The 25,545-nt window shown below is 44.0% G+C and overlaps 5 protein-coding genes across 11 annotated transcripts; 2 read left to right on the top strand and 3 right to left on the bottom strand.

The window, feature by feature from the left end:
* Positions 1-31: 31 nt before the first annotated feature.
* On the bottom strand, positions 32-8,815 carry LOC108141100. Of its 6 annotated transcripts, none has more exons than XM_017264305.2 (10): positions 8,619-8,815; positions 5,727-5,929; positions 2,911-3,308; positions 2,632-2,852; positions 2,358-2,569; positions 1,921-2,097; positions 1,758-1,842; positions 1,616-1,697; positions 942-1,555; positions 32-697 (listed from the first exon to the last, which is right to left on the bottom strand). In XM_017264305.2, the coding sequence occupies exons 1-10, from the start codon at positions 8,639-8,641 to the stop codon at positions 559-561; spliced, it is 2,154 nt and encodes a 717-aa protein (XP_017119794.1). In that variant the 5' UTR covers positions 8,642-8,815; the 3' UTR covers positions 32-558. The 6 variants fall into 6 exon arrangements, with proteins under 6 accessions (XP_017119794.1, XP_017119795.1, XP_017119796.1 ...); XM_017264306.2 differs by having other exon boundaries at positions 8,499-8,814; XM_017264307.2 differs by having other exon boundaries at positions 8,528-8,814.
* A 907-nt stretch (positions 8,816-9,722) lies between these two features.
* On the top strand, positions 9,723-15,424 carry LOC108141150 (synaptotagmin-1). 2 transcript variants are annotated; one of them, XM_017264375.2, is made up of 5 exons: positions 9,723-10,268; positions 10,367-10,528; positions 10,594-10,923; positions 11,000-11,250; positions 12,688-15,424. In XM_017264375.2, exons 1-5 carry the CDS (start codon positions 10,223-10,225, stop codon positions 13,669-13,671), a joined length of 1,773 nt encoding a protein of 590 aa, XP_017119864.1. In that variant the 5' UTR covers positions 9,723-10,222; the 3' UTR covers positions 13,672-15,424. The 2 variants fall into 2 exon arrangements, with proteins under 2 accessions (XP_017119864.1, XP_017119863.1); XM_017264374.2 differs by having other exon boundaries at positions 9,724-10,268; positions 10,994-11,250.
* A 96-nt stretch (positions 15,425-15,520) lies between these two features.
* On the bottom strand, positions 15,521-18,416 carry LOC108141149 (ATP-dependent RNA helicase SUV3 homolog, mitochondrial). The gene is made up of 6 exons (XM_017264373.2): positions 17,962-18,416; positions 17,399-17,902; positions 17,028-17,337; positions 16,821-16,955; positions 16,122-16,751; positions 15,521-16,063 (listed from the first exon to the last, which is right to left on the bottom strand). The coding sequence occupies exons 1-6, from the start codon at positions 18,278-18,280 to the stop codon at positions 15,661-15,663; spliced, it is 2,301 nt and encodes a 766-aa protein (XP_017119862.1). The 5' UTR covers positions 18,281-18,416; the 3' UTR covers positions 15,521-15,660.
* A 673-nt stretch (positions 18,417-19,089) lies between these two features.
* On the top strand, positions 19,090-20,399 carry LOC108141168 (charged multivesicular body protein 3). The gene is made up of 3 exons (XM_017264396.2): positions 19,090-19,251; positions 19,393-19,633; positions 19,700-20,399. Exons 1-3 carry the CDS (start codon positions 19,207-19,209, stop codon positions 20,098-20,100), a joined length of 687 nt encoding a protein of 228 aa, XP_017119885.1. The 5' UTR covers positions 19,090-19,206; the 3' UTR covers positions 20,101-20,399.
* On the bottom strand, positions 20,242-23,622 carry LOC108141167 (melanization protease 1). The gene is made up of 4 exons (XM_017264395.2): positions 23,447-23,622; positions 22,993-23,156; positions 21,218-21,398; positions 20,242-21,152 (listed from the first exon to the last, which is right to left on the bottom strand). The coding sequence occupies exons 1-4, from the start codon at positions 23,514-23,516 to the stop codon at positions 20,428-20,430; spliced, it is 1,140 nt and encodes a 379-aa protein (XP_017119884.1). The 5' UTR covers positions 23,517-23,622; the 3' UTR covers positions 20,242-20,427.
* Positions 23,623-25,545: the final 1,923 nt, after the last annotated feature.

Below are 25,545 nucleotides of genomic sequence, written 5' to 3'. Positions count from 1 at the left end.
TTTAGAAACACAAATATGGGGCAGTGTGGAGTGGTTTTTATCTATACAAATATATTATGTATTTTCTGTTTAATCAAATGGCACTTAACAAATATGGTTAACAACTACACAATTTAATTCAACTCCTTATCCACTTGTCTAAGTGGATCAACACAATTAAAGTTTAATTTATTCTACATGCTAGCTTTTGATTTTTGTTCTTTGCAATAGGTACACGATTTCTCAGTTAGTTTAATAATTCTTAGAGGTCGTCCATAAACTACGTAATCACTCCGGTGTAGCTACACATAACTACATTTGAAAACTATATTTTTGAACACCTCAACCATCCAAGAATTTTAGTAACATATCTATTTTTTACAACTAGTGGTTTAGGTGAAATAATTAGTTTAGACAATAGCATTAGATCTGATAAATTAGAGCTTTTGCACAGGTTATGGAGTTATAAATAATTTTGAAACGAAAGGTGCAGTGCCGTCGATCCCGCTGCTATAACTGAGTGACACGCATTGTCTGTCGCTGGCCTTTTGCTTTCGAGCCGCAGGCTGATGGCTAAAACTATAAGTCTGTTATCGGTCCGTCCGCCACGCTGAATTTCGTTGCCACTGCTGCGTCCGGTGCTGTGCCAGGTGCGATTGGGTTCCAATTTGGCTGGCTGGCCACCTGGGCACTTAGGTCTTTAACCAATTTTTCAAGGCTATAGTTATGTCACAGTACATTGCCACGCGAGCCCGTCGAAAGAGAAGAACAGAAATTCAAAATATGTAAGTTTCTGAGATTAGTTACCGCGTTTGAAGTTGTTTTTTGTGTGTGTGTGTGTGTGTATGTTTTGTGAGAGGAGTAGTGTAGTTAGTGCTTTTGAAAACGTTCATGCATGAGAATTAAAACGGTGCTGGGTTAGTTTGGAATTAGTTTTAGAACAGAGCATAGACTACACCCACGCAATTATACGTTGATTTGCCTCCTTACGTGCGGCGGACACTTCGCTGAGCTCCCGCTTCAGCTGGGCGTGCTCCTTCTTGCGCGGCAGCAGTGGCGGTGGCAGCCCCGGGTTCACCTGATCCGAAATGAGAGCGAAAGTAGGAGCGCTCCGCACTGATTGCTGTGACGAATTGGCCGACAATTGAAGCGTTGTCGTTGAGGCATTCTGCAGGCCATTGTTACGCGACTCGTTGCTCGAGCAGGACAATCGTTTGTTGGCCGTCTCCGACTGGTCCTCACCATCCATCGCCGCCTGCTCCAGCAACTGTTCCTCCACGATTTCGTCGTCCTCTTCCAGCGAGTGTGTGGCTTGTGTTGGCGTCTGGTGCATCGTTCCGTAGTGCAGGTTGAAGGACTGCGCCCGTCGGACACCAAGCGATCCGCCGCCACCTCCGTTCGGGAAGGGCTTTCGGGATCCGCGGGCGCGATCATTTTCGTAGATGATATCATGGTAAGACTGCCGCTGGCTATAGCAACCTGCTAGCGCTTGGCGCAGGCACTTGTTCTCAGCCTCCAGATGCGACAGGCGTTTGTTTGTCTCCTTTCTCTCCAGACGCAACTGCATTACGTGGGCCTGTTGGATAAAGGGGAGCATTGTTAAACCTCGAAGTTTAAGTGTAAAATCCGCACCCACCTTCAGATCATCTATATCCCGCAGGATTCGGACGTTACCCTCGTTCAAGGACCACTGTCGCTCCTCGACCATTGACTTGACCCTGGAAACAGAACATAGTTAGAAAGATTCGAGCACATGTAGCCATATTTTCACTTCTCACCGACTGAGCAGGGCATCTTCGCGGACGCGCGCCGCCTCCTTTACCTCCCGCACCACGTCGGTCATCATGCCTGGTGTGTAGGCGCCTGGAAGCAGAGAATCGTTGATGAGCAATTGCCGAATGCCATGGGTGACCAAATTAGGGGTGCCGCCTGGATTAATACCTGAATGAAAGGTGGGCGCCGGGCTGTGGGTGCCGCCGCCCATTCCGCCGCCAAACACCAGGGGCTGACTTTGTGTGCTCAATCCACTCAAGCTATCTCTACGGTGCCGCATGCCCCCCGAGCCGACCGCCGACCAGGGCTGGCCATTTGGGGCGTGCTTTAAAGCTTCGATATCGACTGTGATTGTGTTTACGAGTGCAACAGAGTACATAGAAAGAGGCAACGGATAGCAACAGATACTAAAAATTAATAGGTAGTAGGTAGCAAGTAGGTTCAAACATACGAGAAATTTGTGTAACTAAAGCCATTTAGCAAATCGAGAATACAAGTTACATATAAGGAAACATGGTGACCAACGGAGTTGTTTTACAGGGCTTGTATGTAAATAGATTCCAGAGCTGCTCCTGATCCCACAAACAACAAACAAGCCAACCCACCTTTTGTTTCGTGCAAATTGCGGCAGATCTTGGAATTGGTGTCGTGCAGTATGTTTATTTGTTCCATCAATGCCGCAAAGAATTTGTTTTGCTGGGCCAGATCGCATCCGCTGCCATTGTTGTTGCCATTTCGACACTCCGGAGTGTTCTGACCACTCAACTTGGAGTCGTTATCGGAGGGATTCAGCAGGCACGGATCGCTGAAACGAAACCTGTAATTCGAATGGGAACTATTAATGTACGTTTCAACTAAGGACTGAATGTATTGACTTACCCCCGGCTAAAGTTCGGATTGCTTCCGCTTCCGTCCAGCACATCTGTGGAGTTCGGTCCGTGCTCGGAGCCAGTGCCTCCTGCCCCGCCCATCATGTTGACCAGCGGTGGCAAGCTGGCAAACTCCTGGCCGCCATCACCGCCGTAGCCCAAAGCATAGCCATTAAGGTTCTGGGGCGGGAACAGCATCGGATATCGATGACTCAGGGAGTGCTGTGAGTGCTGTACGTTGGGTTGGCATTATACTCGAACAGTGGACTTGCTAATGGCATCTACTCACGCGTTGAATGCCCAAGCTGAAGGGCGTGACCGGTCCCATTCCATATGGCTGCGAACGCTTTGGAAGTTCCTGTTGCTTCTGCAGCTGGAATTGCTGTTTTAGCTGCTGCTGCTGCTGCTGTTGCTGCTGCTGCTGTTGACTCACAAACATTTGCTTATGAGCTGGTGCCGTGGGCGGAATAAAGTCCAAGAACTCAGATGAAGATGACAATTGGGCGTTGGTGGCATCCCGCAAGCAGTTCTCCAGCCAGGCATCGAGATGATCCTTGGAGTAGCTCAACTCGGTCCTGTTTGTCTTTTGACTCAAAGGAGCCGCAGTTGCCTCGTTTTTTGGGGCCAAAGACGAAGCTGCTGCTGCGGCACGCGACTTTAGTTTCTTGCGCTTGGTAGCATCCACAGCTGAAAGAGGAAATAGAGTATTGCGATTAGACATTGTCGACGTTTAAGACCCTTTAGCATAGGTAGACTTAAAGCCTCACAGCTTTCCATTCCCAGCATTGACGAACTGCAAACTGGCGTTGCAAAAACGCAAATGACTCACAGTCGAGCTCAACTACTCCACTTCGTTCAGCGCACCTCGAGCTGTCTCGGGTTTGCCAAGTTATTTCAGCCCACAAAAATGTCGCGGGAGACGCGGTATGAAAACGTAAAACGAAAAACGAGTTTCTCGGCTATCCAGTTGTCAGTTTTGTTTTGGTTTCGGCCAAGTAAATGTTTGGTTTTCTGAAATTTGAGCGAAATTGCTTTAGCTTGGGATAAACGGCTTTGTCACTCGATTGCGATTTCCAATTCGCGACCGGTAACGAGGGCAACAAAAGAAACATTTCACTTGTAGTCACTCTGCCACTGCATTATCGTTTTCCATATTTACAAAGACGAACTCCACAAACCTATGTTTAAGGGTCGTTTTCCCAATGGACTGCGAAGGGAGTTTAAATTTAGCACTAGAGCACGAGGGAGATGGTTGCTCTTACAGAAGAAGTGACTTCCCTTCGACACTAAAAAGAAAACGAAGGCTTTGGGGTGCTAAAAATAGAGCATTATCGAATTATAAGCGGATGTCGGTCCAGTGGTGGTTAGTGAACATATGTACGTAAAACGTATGTAGATGGATTCTCTTGAAGCAATACTTAGGTCACTATGATCCTTAATATTAACTAAACTTTAACACCCGTTTGTAATCCGTAGTCCAATATTTCCCGAGATTCAAGGGGACATGGTTACAAGTTTTTTCGACAATTTTTTTTTAAATCAAAGATGTGGTTCACACTTATTAACTCAAATCTTATAAAAACAACAAGAAATATCGCTATATATACCCGTCACTCAGCTAACAAACTTCAAACTAAATATTCTTCCACCAAACATATTGGGGTTTAGGTGACGCCGTCTGTCAAACTGAATTACTAACACTTAAAGCTAGGACCACGCTCCTCTAATGGTTATTTCGCTCTGTCTCTCTACATCAGCGATGCCGGCAAAGGATTTAATAACTCAATAACTTTTAAAACATTAGCTCGATCTTTAACATTTTTGAGTCTACTGATAGATATAACAGTAACACACAAAAGAAGTCGGATAGTTAAGGTCTACCATGTCTCATGGCCTCGTTTTGAAATAAACCTGCACTGCGTAAGAATTCCTAGAGTCTGCATGTCAAATCTCAGATCTCTAGATTTTATAGCTTCCGAGTTCTCTACGTTCATACTGACGTTCATGGATAGATCAACCCGCCTATTGCTCCCGATCTAGAATATATTTGATCTAAAGGGTCTGAAACGCTTTATTCTAACAGTTTCAAATTGTTAAAGGAATTCAAGATACACTTTTACTTTACCAGAAACGGGTACGATGTCATCTTTAAATGAGAATTGGTCTGCATGCAGACAGATAAAACTTTTAAATTTGCTGTTTTCTTTTTCAAATACGGAGGATCAATAGATATCAGTCCAAAAATTATTATAAACGGTAACAATAGCTTTTTTTTTATTACCATAATGTAATGTAATGATTCAATGATAGAACCAAACTTGTGTGTCACAACTCATGCAAACTAAACAACACTACCAATGCTTATTTTCAACAATCATTAGATCATTTAAGTGCCTCTTACTTATATAAACCGAAATTGTAGTACATTGTTTCCAATTTAATTCTCTTTCACGTATCTTATTTCTATGTTAGATTTATACAAAGGCTTCGTAACAAAGAAAATTCAATTAAATCGCTCACTGACCAGGAACTTAGTCAATTTGTTCAGATAAAGTCTCTGGTTTGTCATAGGGATTAAATAGAGATCACCCTGAAAAAAACTGATTCGGACTTCTGATGCAAAATATCCTTACATGTAGAGCTATTTTCTTGAGCTGCGAGTATTCCAGTGGATTAAAATGGTTCGTGTCTTATCGGTATCAGCAATTTTGTGTTAAAGGTATGTCTGCTATAAATTTAGTAACTCGCAAGCGATTATTTATAACAAAAGCTTTGGTACTAAGCCTAAAACTCACCAGAAAATCAAAGAGATAACAATTTGTATAATAAATTTCGACCTTGAAAATGTTGTCTGGCTATTGCGTTAGTAACAATTAAAATTTGAAATATAAAATACAATTTTGGTTAAAATCCTTGCCACACGAGCTTAGAGAAAACATAAGCTAGGTTCGTTTAATGCTTAAATATTTTCGAATACTTGGTGTGTGTGATAAAAAATGTCTTTAGTGGCCTGACATCGCGTGACTTAGACTCACGTGGCAGTAAGAATTAGCAGCGTTTAGGCCTTTTACTTACTAAAACATAACATAAATAAACTTCGCTCACCTCTCTGTGTGCTGTTTGGACCCATGCCGATGGTGGCATTTTTCTGGACACTGTTTCCGCTCTGGATGCCTGGCGTTAGGCAAGAGCTATTGCCAGCAGGCAAAGGGGACACGACTGCGGTGGAATCCAATCCTCCACCGTTTGTGTTCATCTCCATCTGACTTGTGGTAGTCATTTCTTCAGGTAAAACGCTCTTGTCGCTTCTGTAATAGGAAACAAAACAAAGAACTTATTATTTAACGTGGCTTTTCCGCTCTTACGGTGCGGCAGTCAACCGTAAAAACACAGAAAAACTCCCGGGGAAGACTTGATGGTTTGCACCTTGTGCAGTTAGGGGAGTGAGTACAGAATGAATGAGGGACGGTCGGGGAAAAAGCAAGAAAAGACATAAAGTTACGTATGCAAAGCCGGAAAACACCTGTCCGTTTTCTGCCGGCATCTGCACGAGCACCTTCATAAGCTTTGTGTTAGTTGCAGGCAATATACATATATGCATGTACATACATTAGTGCAGAAACTGCAAAGCATTTTATTGACGAAAGGTAAACAAGTAGAATCCTATTGTATGGAAACGCACTTATACTAAACAAACTCATATTTCTGCATTCTTAAACAAAGCAAAAACTTTCCTATGTAAGAACATTAATTTGACCTACATTTGCTTATAGCTTAGAATTGAGATTGCCAGTATTTTTGCAATCCAAGGCTACACAAACTTGCAAGATGTCCTTTAAGAGATATATTATATTTAATTAGCAATATAACCTAAACCTACACATACATGCACTTGCTAGATATTCTTAAAGAGATTTTTCATTGGGTCTTGATATAATTGTTTACTGATTAAGTAAATTAATAAACATTTTAATTGTATTTTGATTTAACGTACAAACAAGTACAAATATGCTCAATTTGAGTTTATAATAAATAACATGTGCGCAATACTAATACGTTAAACAGTTACCATGACTTTAAAAGAAAAACAATAGACAACTATGGTTATTAACGATTTAACAGCCGAATGGTTGTCTTAAAGTTCAATTGTGATTGGTCAGGTGTTCAATATTAAACGATAAAGAACCACAGGACTTCCCACGCTCGAGTAACCGACACTTTTGTAAGACATACATACATATGTACTTATGTACGAAATGGTTTTTGTTATGCATATATTGTATGAACAAGAATAAATAAAATCTGTACAAATATTATTTAGTTTTACAATTGTAAAAAAAAGTTCAACATTTGTCAATTTTAATAAACAATTAATTCTTGGAAAGCTTTTATGGGCAGTCCACTTATCCAGATAGACTACTTTTTGCTCTTCTCTGCTCTAATATTATGTTCTTTTAGGCCTAGAGGGTTGTATACCCAATATGCTCGATTTTCTTTTAATGGTTGTAAATCAATTACCATTTCCAAGTTAACAAGCCAAGCTTGAATTTACCATTTTGTGTTTGTCCAAGGCCGGTAATGAAAAAAATTGGACATGTATCTCTCAATTGATCTAATCTCTGCCAACTTAAATAGAGCTGCGTAGAGTTACCTTCCCAAGATCTGCTCTTCGGCGTCCGTGACTCCGCTCCCACTCGAACAGAAGGGGAACGGCATTGGCATTGACGCATCGGGCGCAGAGTTCCACTACAGCAATGTGCCCCTGAAAACCGACGAGCAAGGTGAACGTCGAGCAACTAAAAAAAAAAAACAGATGCGCATTGTTACTAGCCATTTTCGGGCCAAGTTCTTGGCTCTTGGCTATTGGCGGGTTGCCAGCAAAAGACACTTGCCGCAGATGGAGGCATATCAGTCGGAGGGAGTAATGGCAGCCACTCGAGCTATGTATGTGCAAAGTCCCTGGGCGGACTATGTGAGGAATCTATGCCGTCGAGTTCACCCAAAACGAAGCGGCAAACCGGTTTCACTCCAGCACTCGCGTCTCTCACTAGACACGGCTGTGTATTGACCTTTCCATTCAACAAATTTTAATGACACCAATAAAGCGAAGCAGCGTTGTCAGTGGAGATGGCGAAGGCGATGGCGATGGCGATGGCAGAGCGACCCCAACGATCAATGACTAAATGCACACGCCAACAAAGAGTCGGAGGAGCAAGTCGTTTGGTTTGTTGACCCGACCGGGGAGCACTGGGGGTAACGTTGGTCTCACCGACTTCAAACATCTACTTACATATGTTGAATACAATTTAATGGTTAATCAATTCAAAAGAAAAGAAGCTAATTTTGGAGACTTTCAACAAGAGTATACGGAACCGAATGCAGTTCGGCTCAAAACTATTTTAGATACAGTATTTTGCGAATGCAAATCGGGAGTATCAAAACAAAACGTTTGATTGCAGATTTCAGACAATATATCTCCCAGAGTTTAAACGTAATTCCTCATGAGATAGTCCTGTGATTGAAATATCGATGAGATAGAGACCAAAATAGATAAATTTTTGCGAATTCCGGGGGAGTGAGACATGCGGGTTCAAAACCGCACAGTAACACAACCCGCCATCCGCCATCCAACAGCAGTTTGTAGTCGCAGCGACTAGTTTTCAACTTTCGTCTAGGGCCCTGGTGTGGGAAAGACGCCTATCGAGTTTCCCAATCCAATCCAATCCCAGCCCCCCGTATTCCATTGTGTCTGCTGTGAAATGAAAAGCGAAATGGCTCGAGATGACGTCGTTGCATGGCTTTGTCTCTGCCTGGAGACAATTTTTGTTGTGACTGGGAGTCAGTTCCCTTAAGGTTTAAGATCACATTTTAAGGTACCTATGTATATATGTGCACTCCGAGATTACCGCTTTGAGTGGCCCACTAAGCACTGTTTACGACGATTTAACGCTAATTATATTATCAGAAGCATCTCAATTTGGCACACACGGCACTCACACTTGCACAGTGGCATTGGCCATCTGAAATTCACTTGCGTCACGCTCGGGGATTGAATTGTATTGGCTTTTCACGGAGCGCGGGGGTGTGGTCACGGTTTAGCATTCGCGTATTTGGACAGGGGACATTTGCAGTTTGAACAGCAACCGATAATTAACCGCAAACGGGACAAACTCTTCGAGCATTAAAACTAGAGGTGGAAATCAACTACTTCTGGCCCACCGAGTCGATATATTTCGATTGTTAAGACTATCGATATGCTGTGTTTAAGCCTCTTCACACTGACATGCAACATTGCCTTTTTCTTCCAAAAATAGCCTATTCACACAGGCGTTGTTTTGGCAAGAGCAACCAAATTCCGCATTAGAGTTTTAATCTTCCATAAGAAGAAAAGTCGCAACAACTTTCTATTGCTATAAATTAGCAGTAAAAGAGAGATAATTTTATTGTTTTTTTTTTTAATTTTTCTGATATTTTCTAGGCACCTCTTAAGATAAACGAAAACGGAGGCGAATTGTACATCAAGAACGCATGAGGCTTGTGGCGCTGCGAGTAATAACCTGATACCCCTTACCTGCTAGCACTAACGAAACTCTTTAAATTTGAATATTAAATGATTAATCATCACATAAAAAAAAAATTGTACCTTCTCAATTTTCAATAATTCAGAAAATTATTGATAAAGTTATTTAAATAGTTGCATGTAAATATTAATTCCTTTCAATTTTCTTGTAAATTTACAAAACTTTATAAATAAAATTTAAATTGTTGAAAAAAATCTAAAAACAACCTAAACAAGTGATACAAACAATCAAATTTAAAGCTCTCCCTTACATAAAATAATCATAAAGAAACTGTTTTAAATTTTAAGAACGTAGTTTTAATTTAATTAATTTATAGAACTGATTTAATTTTAAGCATTAACAAGTTGGTATATAGCATTTGATGTCCAATTGGTGACAAGGCGAGTGTTCACGATTCACGAATGGCTCCTCGATTCCGTGTTCCCAGGATATAATGAGCAACAGTTGTTACTGCGATGCAACTGTCAAAGCGGAGCTTTCGAGAACGCTTTGGGTACACACTGTGGGGTAGAGGGATTAAGCTCCCAAGTGCTTGCTTTGAGGCAATTTTTCCATCGAGTGTAGGGGCAGCTCATCTGAACGCAGTCGAAATAAATCCCGGGTCGTAGCCCGTTTATTTTTTTATTTTCTAAGCGCCCGCTGCCTGAACCAAAACGCTCGGTAATTGGCTGCCCGACTTTGCGAAACCGAAAGTGACTATCCGGAGAATTAGTGTTTTGTTTAAATTTGTTAAAAAAAAATTCAACGAATCCCAAAAATTGTTTGCTGCTAAACGTGAAAGTGAACAAAAAAACGGATTTCGAAATCCACAGCCTTCCAAACGACTCATTTGCTGCGATCCGCAGCCGTTGTCCTGCGAAAAATCGATTCCAGTTATCCTGTGCCACTGAGCTGTCACACTCCAGAGCTTTCACTTTCACTTTCACACTGCTGCAGTGAAAACAAACTCGGGCGACTTGGTCGTACGATGAGTTGTGAGTAAAGGACGTTGCCCTCGCCAGGATTCCCGCATGAGCCAAGATGATTGTCACGTCCGCTTCTGGCCTGGATAGCACTCCGACGTTGGGTAGGTGCCCAAGAAGTACTCCAAAACACCCCATTCCCACCCGACCCAACGCGACCCTACCAAATCAATCTGGCTGTTTTTTTTTCTTTTTTTCTTAGGGACTGTCGAAGTGACCACGCTCCTGGGCGCCTTCTTCGGCGTCCTCGTTCTGCTGCTCCTGCTGTTCCTGTACATCAGTCGGAAGTGCTGTTTCCACTACCGCCATGCCATCAACTGCTGCGACGAGCGCCACCTGGCGGCCAAGTGTGTGCAGAAGATCAGTGAGTATCTGGGAGCTGGGCGGTATTGAACCAGTTGTGAGCTTACGCTTACCCTATTCTTGCAGCACGCAAGCGACGCTACGAGAACACCAGCTCCGACTCGGAGGAGGACATCCTGCGTCGCCTGCGCTGGCACCAGCAGCACCAGCTGGGCGAGAAGCCCGGCGGTTACGGGCTGGGGATCAGCCAGGCGAACCCGCTGACGGCGCACAGCTTCAACTACCACCAGCCTGGCGCTGCTGACTTGCAGCGGGTGACAGTGACGCGTGACCCCCTGGCCATCGCCGAGCGGGGCAAGGTCGGCATCCCGTCGTCGCACAGTGAGTGCAGCTCAAACGACTCCATGGAGGCCTCCGTGGACAGTCACACCGGCATCCTGACGGGCCTGAGCAAAGGTGAGTTCTCCGCGGTCAGGGGCAACTCTAATTGACAGGTGTCGAGTTGAATATTCACATGTCTTGACAGCCACAGCCCCTCACCTGGCGACATCCATCCGTAATCCGTGTGCGGAACACCGGGCCAAGACGCAGGCTCTGAGGTACCAGCACCGGGTCGAGGTGGCTGTTCCGCCCAAGGCGGAGAAGGCGGAGAAGGAGCGGGACAACGTGGTGGTGGTGCCGATGGCCAGTACCTTCAACATCCACAACAACAACAACAACAACAACTCAAGTGCTACCAGCAACAACAACAACAATACCAGCAGCAACAACAACAACGATGACGTAAGTGGTGTTGAATTGGAGTGTGCCCCAAACATTCCTTCCTCGGTGCCCCAGAAATCCCCTTTAGAGCTTTAGAAGATTGACAACTCCAAGCTACAGGGCTCTTTACACATTCTGATTTCATAATTAAATCTCTTTAATTTAATATCAGGTCCTATCGCCCAACAGCTAGTTATATATTGGGTAGAATCTAACAAAAAAAGGAAACAAACTTAGGCAAGCCGATGTTTACATAAATACTATGGCAGTTAAAACAAAAAATGTTTCAAACAATTACATTGCGTTATATGCTTAAAAGCAATTTCCGCTGCAATTTTTAAAGCTTCCTGTGGCATTTGTATGAAATAGTTGTCCGATTATAATAAACTTATTACCGTTATTGTGAAAAAGTAAACAATTACTAATCTCGAAGTGCATTCGTTTTAACTGAAAACCGCAAAGTGAAAATATTATTTTATTACTTCAGAATAAAGACTTTTGGGAAATTTCAAGAAAAACTGCGATATACTATTGATTCTGATCAAGAATATATGTACATATATATCTTTATACTATAGGATCGAAAATACCTGCTTTGCCGCCTTACCAACTTTTGACTAAAATTTTAATGTCCTGTGGAAGGGTATACAGCAGCAACCCAGGCATAATATTAAATAAGAAAATATCATTATAATTTTTCATTTGACTATTTCGGAATTGATTTTAACATCTCACAATGTATAATTTAATACTTAATTTAAATATTAAATATAAAATGTTGATTTTGATAGTCCGATATTTATTTTTTATTTTTATTTATTTCAATCTGTCTTTTAACAATGAGTAAATATTATGATTAATACTTAAATAACAGGAATATCAGTTTTCCAGTGAGCCCTGCTATTATATATATATCTATTTCAGTTTATTGAGTTTATCTATAAGATAGATCGAGTATATGGAGTCTTTTTTTCAGTCTTAGCGTTAAACTGTTGCCTACTAGGCTTAATGCTAAATTATTTTCGTGATTGCAACCCGGACATTTTTATGAAAAAATATTGGATTTTAAAATTTTGATTTAAAAAAAATAAGAAAAAACAAATATTAAGTTTATTAAGTTTAACTTAGTTTACGACTCAGACTCTGGACTTACGAACAACATAACTTTTTGCTTGTAGGACTCGAAAGTGGGTATTTTTTTAAGTCGAGCACAGTTGACCACAAATTAATAAAACTTCGAAATGAGTTTACTACTATTTGTGATTTCATAGTGATTTACATAGGTAGTTCGTCTCAACTTTGCGCTAGAAAATTTCAAGCTTTGAATAATTACAAGTATTCACTTTCGATTTGGGAGTAAATTGCTTTTATCCAGTCACAAAAGTCACTAGAGATTTAGTGGATCACTGACCAAAGTTCACTGGCTAATGCTCATAACTTTGCCTTCCACTTCCACAGGAGCCGCTGTTCGACACCAGTGACCTGCGATCGATCAAGTCGGATGACCTGCTGGTGGGCCTGGATGCCAAGGGGGCGCCCGTCCAGCGTGGACCCATCGAGCTGGAGCTGTCGCTGCTGTACGACGCCCCCATGCGGAAGATGACGGTGCATGTGATGCAGGCGAGGAGTTTGCCGCCATTGGCCAGCGGACAGCCCACCCACACGCAGGTGCGGATGCTGATGCTGCCCAGCAAGAAGCAGAAACTGAAGACCAGGATCCGCAGCGGCGAGAATCCGCAGTACATGGAGAGCTTCCTGCTGCATCGCGTCAATCCGGAGGAGGTGAACAACATGGGACTGCGGGTGCGACTCTACGGCTGCGAGCGGCTGCGCAAGGAGCGCCTGATCGGGGAGGCCTACGTGAGTTTCGCCACCGTGGACCTGGAGCTGGAGACGAACCTCTGGCTGCCGCTGGAGCCGCGCAACACCTCCTCGATGCTGGGCTCCACCAGCGACCTGCTGAGTCTGGCGCGCTCGGACAGCGCCGGTTCCACCTCGTCCATGCAGCACGGTGGCGTCTCCGAGTTGCTGCTGGGCCTGAGCTACAACGGGGTCACCGGACGCCTGAGCGTGGAGATCATCAAGGGCAGCCAGTTTCGCAGCCTGTCGCTGAACAAGGCGCCCGACACGTACGTTAAGCTTGTGATGGTCAGCAGCATTGGGCAGGAGATATCCCGGGCCAAGACCTCGATCCGACGGGGACAGCCCAATCCGCTGTTCAAGGAGACGTTCGCCTTCCAGGTGGCCCTGTTCCAGCTGAATGACGTCACGCTGATGGTGTCCGTGTACGCGAAGAGGCACATGAAGAAGAACGAGATGGTCGGCTGGTTCAGCATGGGCCTCAACTCGTCCGGATCGGAGGAGGTGGCCCACTGGGCGGACGTCTGCGAGATGCCCAAGGGCGAGATGCTGGCTCGCTGGCACGTCCTGGTGGACTCCTGATTCGAGCAACTGGGCCAGTCCTCGGGACGCAGCGGTAGAGCCCTCCGGAAGCTGGGCCTGGCTGCGTTCGCCTCGAAGGACCGGTCCTCGAAGGAGAAGGCCGCCTCCAAGGAGTCGTCGCTGGAGGACGACGGAGCCGGAGCTCAGTTCCCTGCAGACAATGCGGTTGCAGTCGACATTGAGCCGGGCCTGGAGCTCGACTTTGTCTGAAGTGCACACACACACACACACAGAGGTCGGTGCTTGGTGTTTGTGATTTGTTTTTTTAACGCGGCACCATACTCGTGCGACATACTATATGTACGTCATATACATATGTATGTCGTGGAGTGTTTAGCCCGGGATGGGTTCGACCGAACGGTACGGACCATCCAACCAACCAATCTAGCCCAGACTGGGCGGTAAAATATTTGTAATTTGGAATCAATTTGGCACACACTCAACCATTCATGAAGTGTGAGAAACATGAGAAGCTAAAAAGGAATAACCTAGAATATTGAAATTTTATACGCAATGGCACGCAAAGTGCATACCAGTACTTAAATTACTACTCAAAATTTGAATTTTATGATTGTTTGTGATAAAGAATACTATATGATATGATATGATATGATATGATATGATATGATATGATATGAATAGCCGGAATGGGCGGACATATACTGAAGATGTTGTGTGTACTAAAACACTAACTTACGGACGAGTGACGAATTTTTGTAATTAAACCTTTCTGCATCTTATATTTAAATATTAAGCCCGGCATAGGCTGCCCAAAGTCTGTCAAGACTAGCACTTTTTTATTACCAAAATATGAAAACCGAAATTAAATAGGAACATTTGTAGTCGCGATACGTACATTCAAGCCTACATTTGCATACATACAACATCATACACACACGTTGACACAACTAATACTCTTGGTATTTTGATCGAGAGTCATGCGCATGTTCCAGTTTTGATATTCAGAGAAAGATAAAAGGAAGCATCGGTACCTTAGGATTCAAACGCACAAAGACATCTTCAACACTGGAAGATAAATAAGTTGGCAAACCAAAGTTGATAAATTATAGGAATATCGGCGACTGCGACTATATGCAGTCGAGCAGGGGGTTTGTAGTAGAGCTTTATTTCGATTTGGGCATCGGACAAAGACTAAGGAACTAAGGGTCCTCAGATCGTGGAATACCCGACGACTTGGTCGGTGTGTTGTTGAGATTGTTTAGAGCTCTCTGGATTGAGAATATTTTGTTTCTGCATGGAACTGCATAAATGACATAAGTTTAACTTATAAAATGAGAATTGAAAGCTTTAATAAATATCTAAACTAACTTATTTTAAAACTCAAGTTAAATCGAAACACAAAAAAAAACAAGAACTATTAAACTATTGCCATGCGCATGCGAGAAACTCAATGTTAATTTGTATGTACAACCATATGAATGTTTTTTGCAATGCATTAGTATTTATATCTTTTGAAAATCTATATGTTTTGAGTGTCGAATATTTTATAATCGCAATTCAAGGGAATGTGCGTTGTGTCGTTGTTGCAACAACTGCGATCTATAAACTAAATCTACGACTTCATTTTCGGAAGGCAAGCGAGGCTAAGCGGCCAAGTGACTAATCAACTAATCGAAATCGTTAATGTCAGTATTACACATCTCCTAACTTAAACAGTACAACGGTTAGTACGGTTAGCCTCGCCACAAACAAAAGTGCGGAATTATCGTCAAGTGTTTCAGGCTCTGAGTAGAATCTCCCTCCATAAATTGCAAGCGAATAAAGTGATTATTTTCTCTGAAACAGATAACATATTACATATTTCTACTCTTCAATTTAAACAATTCAATTGTCATTGTTGATTATCAAAGAATAATTTTAATATTACTTAATTGCCATTTAAAATAAAACGATATTATATAAAAAACCAGTAATATACATCCTTAGTTATCCTTAATCTATCGGCTAAACCTACCGAACGTTTAGCGTTTACTTTCTGCGCTTTTTCCTCAATTTGCGTCCGCTTCCCGAGAAGTTGTCCTCGTCGTCACTATCCACAGCCGACTCCTGGTTCTCCTTCGCTGTGCTGCTCGCACTGCCGACTTGCTGGGCATCCCATTCCTTGCGCAGCTCACTGAGCATTCCGGGAGTGAGGAGGCCTTGCGCCAGCAACCGTTCGGTGAGACGTCCCCGCGTCGAGCTGGGAAGGCGAGGCTCCTTGACGTGGGTCACTCGGCGCATGGCGTAGCTCGAAATCTCTCCGTCCTGACTGGCCTCGGTGTTCTTCAGCAAGCGAGTGATTTGGAAGACGCCCTGCTGTATGATCTCGTCCAGTTCCTTCTGGGCCTCACGCACGTTTGCCGCCTCGGGGAAGAGGTCCATGAACCGGTAGCTGTAAGTGTAAGTAAAACGTTATTTGGTTACCTCCGGCGGACTTTTGTGTGACTTGCCTGAGCCAGAGATACAGGTCCATTACGTCAAAGACGGCCTCCAGATGGACCAAGTCCAAGATGGTCTTCGGCAGCTTAAACGGCCAGCCGCAGTTATTTTTTATGAACTCAAAGGTAATGGGCTCGTTGCGGCTGTACTGTCTGGCCACCTTCAAGAACATGGAGCAAACAAAGGGCATTTTGCGATTGATGGGGGCGCAACAGAAAACGTAGCGGGCTCGCAGAGGCAGTGGGACATGTTGTATCATCTCGGCCAGGAATTTGAAGTCCTCAATGTTGCACATAAAGTACAGGGAATCGTCGACTGTGCACAGGTTCACGAATATGTCCATTAGGTTGCTCAACGACGAGCTGGGCAGGTGGTAGGCGTAGAGCTCAATTTGGTCGGCCGTGGGGTGCAGTCCCGCCTGCTTCAACGGCTCCGGCGTCTGGGCCAATATACGCTGCAGGGTCTGCAAGTCCTCGGACTTGAAGGCAGTCACAAAGCCGTGCTCCCACTGAGTGCGAAAACGGCCCGCTCTGCCGGCTATCTGAAGGGCCGACGAAACCGATATTGTGTCGATCTCGCGCTCTCCTTTCTCGTTCATCGTCGGCTTGATCAGGGAATAGAAAATGATTCGCCGAATGCTCCTGAAAGCGAGAATCGGGGGTATTTCACATCTAATCATCCAAACAACAATTCGGAAATGTTTCACTTACAGATTCAAGCCCATGCCGATGGCGTCCGTCGCCACCATTACCTTGCAGCTATTGGCGGGATCATTGAACTTGGCGGCTTGGGCGAGCTTGGTACCAGGAGGCAGGCCTCCATATATTACGGCTACCTCCTTTCCTCTAAACAGAACAAAACAAATGTGTTGATCAGCGATCATATGCGTCCATACGTTACTGCAGTGTGATACTGACCGTGCCTCGATTTCCCGCGAAACCGTATATATATCATGTTTGCTGAAGCAGACGATGCAATCGCCGGGCACCACATTGTCCAATGAGCCCAGGGCAGTGCTTTCGACAGTTAGCTCCGTCAGACGATCGTAGTGCCGCACCTCAACCGTTTCGCCGGTGGTCTCGCATATCTTCTGCAAGAGATCCAGCGAACCAGGCTCACCACAAACGTGCACCTCATCGGCAATCAGGCCCAGGAAGGCCCGCGTCCAGGCCCAACCGCGCTGGGGGTCGCGGATCTGCTGAATTTCATCGATCACAGCCACCTCATCTGGAACGGGAAAGGCATCACAGGTTACAACTGGACGGCGGCCAGGAAGCTACTCGCTTACATGGAGTGTTGACCGACGTCATTTCCACAGTGCACGCGACATGGTTGGCCGGCGAGCTTTCGCTGATGCCAAATTTGCGCTCCTCGCCGGTCACCAAGTCGCAGGGAGTACCGCGCTCATTGGCCTTGTTGTACACCTCCGTGGCGAGGAGCTTCAGGGGGCCGCAGTATACGCCGGACTTGGCACTCAGGTACCTCTCCATCGCGTGGTAGGTCTTTCCGGAGTTCGTGGGCCCCGCGTGGAACACGATCTTCCTGGTGATGGCGCGGGCATTGGTGTACCAGTTGGCCGGCTGCCGCAGGTCGGAGATCTTCTTCAGGTCGTCCATGCAGTCCAGATGAGGAAACACGGTCTTTGCATGGCGCAGGAAGTAGGGAAAGATGTCGTCGATGTGGCCCGCTCCTTGCGTAATGTCGCTGAACGTTATGTGCAGGTCCACAGGAAGGTTCTCCGCCTCGATGCAGTATCGCCGGAACGAGCCGAAGGCCTGCTGCTGTAAGTAGGCTTGGAACGGATGCAAAGTAAGACGCGGGGGCGGGCCATACAAATCGGCGCTGACGTACCGTCCAGTCCGTTTTCGCTGCAAAGCGACTTGATTTCGCGGCGCTGCGTGAACTTGTTAAGGATCTTCAGCAGCTCGGCCTTCTCCAGCTTGCCCACCAGCTCGGAGCCCACGTCCTCGGAGTCGTTGGCGTTGGCCTGCACTTGCACCGGCTTAAACAGCGCCGACACATTCGTCTCCGGCCTTTTCCGCGAGAACTGAAGGGTCGACCGGTGCAGGCGACGGAAATCGGAAGCAACCGACAGGCTCGGACGCAGGCAGTGTGTGTGGGGCTGCCGCACAACGCCCAACAGGCGGATGCAGCGCCTGCAGTTCTGCATGGTTCTCCAGTTTGGGGAAAAACAAGCACGCTTTTAATTCAACAATTCGCGATAATTCAGTTCGCAACCCACGTTGTTGGCTCTGATATAACAGAGCGGGCAGTGCAGCTGATGCACAGCTGATTGCAAGGTCGTAGCCCGTGCTCTCTGTTTTCATTGACGTCATTAATTATGTTGTGGCGTTGCCAGATCGGGTGTCTTTTATTTGGTAATGACGGGAAATTTAGTGGTTGGATTTTGCTCCTAATTAAGTTCTACCATTGCTATATATTTTTATGAATATTTTTAGATAGTCTTTGTTTTATCCCTAACGTGGCAGTCAAACAAGTTTGAACACTTATCAAATTTCGGCTCGCTATAGTTATTAATCTATGCGCAATAATTGGTGCACTATTTAAATGCAATCGCATCAATACATATGTATTAGAGGCCATTAATGAAAATTCTACAACATATTTGAATTTCGACTGTATTTTTTCTGTTGAAAATTTTTTAATAACATTTTTGTTCTTTGTGATACCACTAACCATACAACATACAACATGTTGTACGTTGTTTGGTTTGTGGTGATACCCAGAAGTCTTCAAAATCTTAATTTCGAGAGATATTTATGTTTAGAGCGCACAGAATTTTTAGGAATATATTTTGTAAATTGGATTTGGCTATTCCAAAAAGACGCAGTGATTTCGATTTAAAATATTTATTTATTTTACGTCATCAGTTATATAAAACTTCAAATTTTAGAAAAAACAATGAACTTGTCGACCTACATAAACTTAAGAAAGTGCGCTCATCTCTAGAGCCTTTGCATATAGTGGCAACGCTATGCACTGTTTGTCAGAACCAAAATGACTCACTTGGACTATTAAACAAAATACAAGTTAAAGTAATATAAATTGTCAACAATTCTCGTTCCCGGCAGTGCAATGGGCTTATTCGGCAAAACCCCCAGCAAAGATCCCAAAGAGCAGGTAACTTCGCCAACGGGCACAAGGTGCTTGTGCTTCTCGAGAAATGATGTCATTGCAGTTGTTTTGATTTCACTTCGCATTGTTTTGCGCACTGTGTGTATTGTGTTCTGAGTGCTGTTCTGGTTTGTAAATTCCGTTTAGGTGCAAGAGTGGACGCACAAGATACGGAAGGAGGGCAACCAGTTGGATCGCCAGATTCGGAGTATCCAGCGGGAGGAGGAGAAGGTGAAACGCTCCCTCAAGCAGGCGGCGCAAAAAAACGACCGCGACACCTGCGTCATTCTCGCCAAGGAGATCGTGAACGCACGGAAGGCCATCAACCGCATATACACGTCGAAGGCGCACCTCAACTCCATCCAGATGCAGATGAAGAACCAGCTTTGTAAGTGGGCTCCCGATCCCCGTTCCTCGCTCCTCAGACCCAGCTAACGATTTGTCCTCCTCTTAGCCACCTTGCGGGTAGCAGGATCGCTGCAGAAGTCCACCGAGGTCATGCAGGCCATGCAGAGTCTGGTGCGCTATCCAGAACTGGCGGGCATCATGCGGGACATGTCCAAGGAAATGATGAAGGCCGGCATAATCGAGGAGATGCTGGACGAGACCATGGACTCGCTGGAGGAGTCCGAAGAGCTGGAGGAGGAGGCGGGCAAGGAGGTGGACAAGGTTTTGTGGGAGATCACAGATGGCAAGCTGGGCGAGGCTCCCTTGCCTCCAGAGGCTACTCCAGCGGACAAGGCGTCTGCGTCTGCGTCTGCAGCCCGCGTCGAGGTCCCAGTGCAGGAGGATGATGATGACGAGGGCGAGGAACTGCAGGAGATGCAGAGCCGCCTGGCCTCGCTGCGATCTTAGGGTGACTGCTACGGGGATTGCATTTAGGTTCGAAATTTGGATGAAAGTAAATTGCGACTGGCAGGCGTTTTTGAAAACCCTAAGCGGCAGGACACCCGTAAGCACGGCTTAATTATAGAAACCAAAATAATCTTCAGAAACTAATATTCAGTTTTTGTATTTTAAGTGTACAGTGCCCCCAGTTCAAGTTGTGTTGAGCTGCACGCGTTTTACCGTTTAATTTACACAAGCTAATTTTATTTATTGTATAATTTACCTTGTATTAAAAATCGATATTTGCTGTGGCATGACCCTTCTAACTGCATAGTTCGAATCTGTGAGCCAGGACTAGGGCCTAACGTTGTTCTCTATCCAGTCCAGATACGCCGCCACCCTTGTGTACACGCCCGGCCATCCCTTCAGGCCGCAGGGTGTGGGTCCGTAGGAGACCACGCCGGCAATATAGTAATTGGAGTTGCCGTCGGAGAAGTCCTCCAGGAGAAGGGGGCCACCGGAGTCGCCGCGACACGAGTCGACGCCCTCCGCTCCGCCAGCGCACAGCTGGTTGGCGGTAACGGTGCGTCGTTGGCTGGCGTACCGCTGGTTGCAGTCACTCGTCGGCACTGGATCCAGGTCGGCCTTCAGCTTGATGTTGGACGTGAAGTTCGTTTCGGTGCGACCCCAGCCGGAGACCACTACCTTGTGGCCCAGGAAGAGCGCGTCGCGATGGGACGCCAGGGTGGGCAGGCAGACTGGAGAGATGAATTCGGTGAACTGGATCTCGTTCTGTAGCCGCAGCAATGCGATGTCGTTCAACTGGTCGCGGGTGTTTCCCGGATACTGCGGATGTGGGATCCGTTCCACCACCGGGCAGTCCACGTAGGGGTCGTTGCACTCCCGCCTTCCGTTTCTGCTGGTGGTGCAATCCGGATTGGTGCTCGCGTCCCACTCGCCCAGACGCACTCCCGTCAGCTGCCAGTCGCTGGGAATGGCCGAGACGCAGTGAGCCGCCGTCAGTACGTACCGGTTGTTGATCAGCGAGCCGCCGCAGTGGTGGCCCTTCACGTTGCCCGCTGGTGGGTAGGAGAGAGTCAGAGAGAGAGTCAGTATTCGGCCAGTCAGGATGGGGACTACTTACGCTTCGTGTACTCAATCAGCGCCATCCAGGGGAACTCCCTTTTGCCCGTCTCCTTGCCGCCCACCACGCGGTCGCTGAAGTTCTCGCCGCAGTTGGGCGGCTGGGGCAGCAGGCCGGACCTTAAAGGAGGCTGCGTCGGTTGCGGTTGCTGTTTACGCCTGCGACTGTTTGCACAGCAAATCTGATTGAATGGCAAAACATATTTTTTTGACATCTCATATTTCTTTCAAAAATGTACTTTAAATTAGGTTTTTATTAATTACTAAATCAATAATTTGAGGTCTTATATTTTCTAAGATAGAGAAAAATACACATGTTAAGAAAAAAAACGAACGCTATAGTAGAACTCCACCTAATATCCTATTGTTTTTAGGCTCATTTTTATTATTTTGAAATTGGTTAGCTGAGTATCGGACTTATACCAGGTTTCTTCTTGTTCATGCTTGTTTAGTTTTTTTTGATCTCCGGTTCTACTAACATGGATTGTAATAAAAATATTACGTTATAAAGCTAAATGCCCATACAATGTACATACATAAGTTAAAGATCTCCTAGCCGAAACGCTTAAGACTTGGGCTTGACCTCGGGAATTCTAGTGATCCTCAGGCAGTCGACTAAAGCGATTCATCTTGTTTTAAATGTAACTTGTCCAGGGGTCCTAAAGTCACGCCGAATTATTCTCTGTGACTTCTAAGTGGTTATTGGAGGTAGAACAAATTATTTATTCTTTCAATCGTTTAGCCCTCAAAAGAATAACTTTATTTTTAAAGCTTTAATTAAAAGAAAAAATTAACACATAAATTTACCTTTCTCGGATCAATAAATTGAAATATACATACTCAACATACATACTCATAGACAACGAATAAAGAACGAAAAATCAACAAAATCAACATAAATGTAAATGTAATATATGGTAGCTATAGGATATAGTCAACCAATTTTGATCAAATATCGAGGGATAGGTTCTAAAAACTACAAAATCATCGTTTACCTTTAAATCAGGAATTTATACTCAAATTAAAAAAAACGCAAAATTAAAAATTTTACATATAGACGACCGATTTGTGCCATTATTAAACTTGATCTGCGTACACAGAAAGCTTTTAAACGGAGCTTGCAAACGGTATATAAACATACGGACTTTTGAGCAATTTTAGAATACCCTCTGCAAGAATATGAAAATATTTATATACCCTTTCAGAGAGTATTATAACTCCAGTCAGAATTTTGCAACGCAGAATTTCTCCAAAAACTAGTCTCTCAGTTTTAAAGATATCTGCATGAAACTACCGCAACTTTGTCTTTTTTTTGCAGGTAGTATACATATGTATATGTAAGTCGGAACGAGCCGGATCGGAAATATCTCCCATAGGACAATCGGAAAATTAAATAAAAAATTATAACTTTTTTTAACTATGACTTTATCTTATATCAAAATATTAAGAAAAAATAAATTTAACTTCTTCGGAAAACGACATCATATAGCTGCCATAACGATCGAATAATTGAGCTGTAAATCATCAAAGCTTATATGTCTTTAGACATATACGCAAATAAATCAAAACTTAAATGTGTGCAATAATATTTAATTTTTTCAATAGCTGCAAGGGTGTGTGAAGACTTGCTGCCTTTCTAATTTATAATTAAATGAGATGGGTATTTATGATTTAGTTGCTGATCAAATTTTAAAATTGTTTTGTGGGATCCTAAGCGTTTCTTCCCTGGGTACACAATCTGCTTTTATATGGAAACTGTGAGGAAATGGTACTTACCAGCACCTGACCATTGCGGTAGCCACACTGACCCAGCTGCAGAAATCGGCGATCCTCGGGCGGAACAACTCCGCGTTGGACCAGTTCGAAGATATATCCACATTCCCTGAGGTTGATGCAAGTGCCGCTCTGCTCATCGGGCGTTGTGCAATACCCAAAGATTTCTGGGGAGCAAAGATAAAATCCGGATCAGTGACATGGCATGTACAACTGCGGGAAAGGGAATGGATGTGGGAATGGATGTGGGAATGGATGTGGGAATGGTAAGGGGAACGGTAAGGGGAATTCTCCCCACTGCCATCCATTCGATTCGATTCGACGGGGTGAAGTTCAGCGCTGATAGGCGATTGCTTTGTGCTCCAAATCGATGTAAACAATCCCCGACTGCGTCTTAAGCGCTGGCTTCTAGCTACTAGCTTCTAGCGTCTAGCGTCTAGCTTCTAGCTCAACTTGCCTTGAGCATGTGTGCTGCTAGTTCCCACCAAGAGCAGCATCAGAACGGCAGAAAGAAAGTGAGGCTCCATGTCGATATCTGGGCTGCACTACACCAGTGTGTTGTGAAAGATCGATCCGCTGACTGGCCGCCGCCTGCTGGAAACACACTGACCGTGGCTGGAAACTGGTGAGCGCTCGAGCTCCTCTCGTTCCGAGGTGGAGCTTATCGGCGGTTTCTCCCCGCGACTTGTTCGACTTGTCGGAGCGGAGCACACACCAGAATTAAGAGAGAGTGCAGGCCTGGGTTTATCTCAGGGTCTGGTTTCTGGGTTCTGGGATCTGGGTTCTGCCGTCTGTCAAGCCCCCGAACTAGTCTTGCTGCTTTCTTGCGCGCTCTTCTAGCCATTGCCATTGCTCATCGGGGAACTTCCACTTAACTTGATTTTATTCATCTGCTGCACTTAAAGCTGTCAGGTATCAAGCCGCTTCAACAGCCATCGCCGTTCCATTCCATTGAAAAGTGACAGCTATATTTGCGTTCTTTTTTGTAAGCTATCATAAGACATAAAAATATTCGCGGAATATATATATGTACCTTTAGTGAATACATTTTGATTGAAATCAGAAAAAAAAAGAATGAACAACAAAATTTTCGAACCAATACTCTAAAGTCTGTGGGGACATTGTAGAGGTTAGATATTTAGCAGTTTATTTTTATTCCATCTAAATATGTTGTCAGACTTTAATTTGCTGTAAATATACTATATTTATGTCATATTTAAGGGGTTATTAAGAAATTAAAGTCAAATATAATAAGTGACGTCATTGTAAGCAGTCAGATATGCCTTTACGTATACACATATGTTGATCACAACCGTCGAATCTTTCCAGTTTATGGTTTTGCGCGACGAATATAATTGCTTCTATAATGTGTATTTTATAGTCGAATTTTCTTTGAATTTATCTCATTTTTATGCCTATGCAGGGGGTTTTATAATTTTAGTCAGAAGTTTCCAACACAACGATGGGGACTCTGTAAAGTATATATATTATATTATTGATAATATTGTCATATTGTATTGATTGTTCCTATGGGAGCTATACGCTATAGTCGTCCGATCCGGCTTGTTCCGACTTATATGCTACCTGCAATAGAAATACAACTTTTGGGAAAGTTTCCTGCAGATAGTTTTAAAACTGAGAGACTAGTTTGCGTTGAAACGGACGGACGGACGGACAGACGGACGGAAAGACGGACATGGTTAGATCGACTCGCCTAATGGTGCTGATCAAGAATATATATATAATTTATAGGGTCGGAAATGTCTCCTTCACTGCGTTGCAAACTTCTGACTGAAATTATAATACCCTCTGCAAGGGTATACAAATTATAACTTTGCTGTTTTAAAATATTGTTTAGTTCTTCGACATATAGTAATGGTTAAATATTTCAGGAATTACGGTTTAAATTTCTTAAAAATGGGAGGACTATATCATATAGCTCCCACGAAAACAATAAAAATATATAAAACATTTTTTTTTAACTTTTCTATTTCGTACTTTTTATTAAAAATTCTTTTTGACTTATTAATAATTGGAAAGTTCTAAATTACGCTTTAAATTTTATTAAAATCAGAAAACGATATTGTATATCTGCCACAGGAACTATCGATTAATTAAGCTGCAAATCATCAAAGCTTCAATGTATTTGAACATATATAAGCAAGTAAGTCATAATTTTATTGTTTTCAAGAATATTTAATTTTTGCAATAGCTGCAAGGGCATATAAGCTTCGGCTTGTCGAATTTTGCATCCTTCTTGTTCATACAAAGATTCCAATTCTTAAATCAAGCAAATCAGAACAATACCAATACAAGCCGTTATATGTATCTTTCTGGTTGTAATTTTAACCACAGCGGACTCGCTTATAGCAGATTCATCCAACGTACAAAGGGATACGCGGCCCCAAAAGTGAAAACTAATAAACAAAAATAACAAATAAACTTCAGCAAAAGAAAGTAAAGTATTTGTAGTTTATGGTTTAATAGTTACTCTGTAATGTGGCGATAAAGTATAAACTTTGCGTTTTATTTTCTTCTCCCCACTTTAAAAATGTA

Source organism: Drosophila elegans, unplaced genomic scaffold (genome assembly GCF_018152505.1).
Source record: "Drosophila elegans isolate 14027-0461.03 unplaced genomic scaffold, ASM1815250v1 contig_476, whole genome shotgun sequence".
Taxonomy (NCBI): domain Eukaryota; kingdom Metazoa; phylum Arthropoda; class Insecta; order Diptera; family Drosophilidae; genus Drosophila; species Drosophila elegans.
The sequence above is the reverse complement of the archived record's forward strand: the minus strand, read 5'-3'. Positions and strand labels throughout refer to the sequence as shown.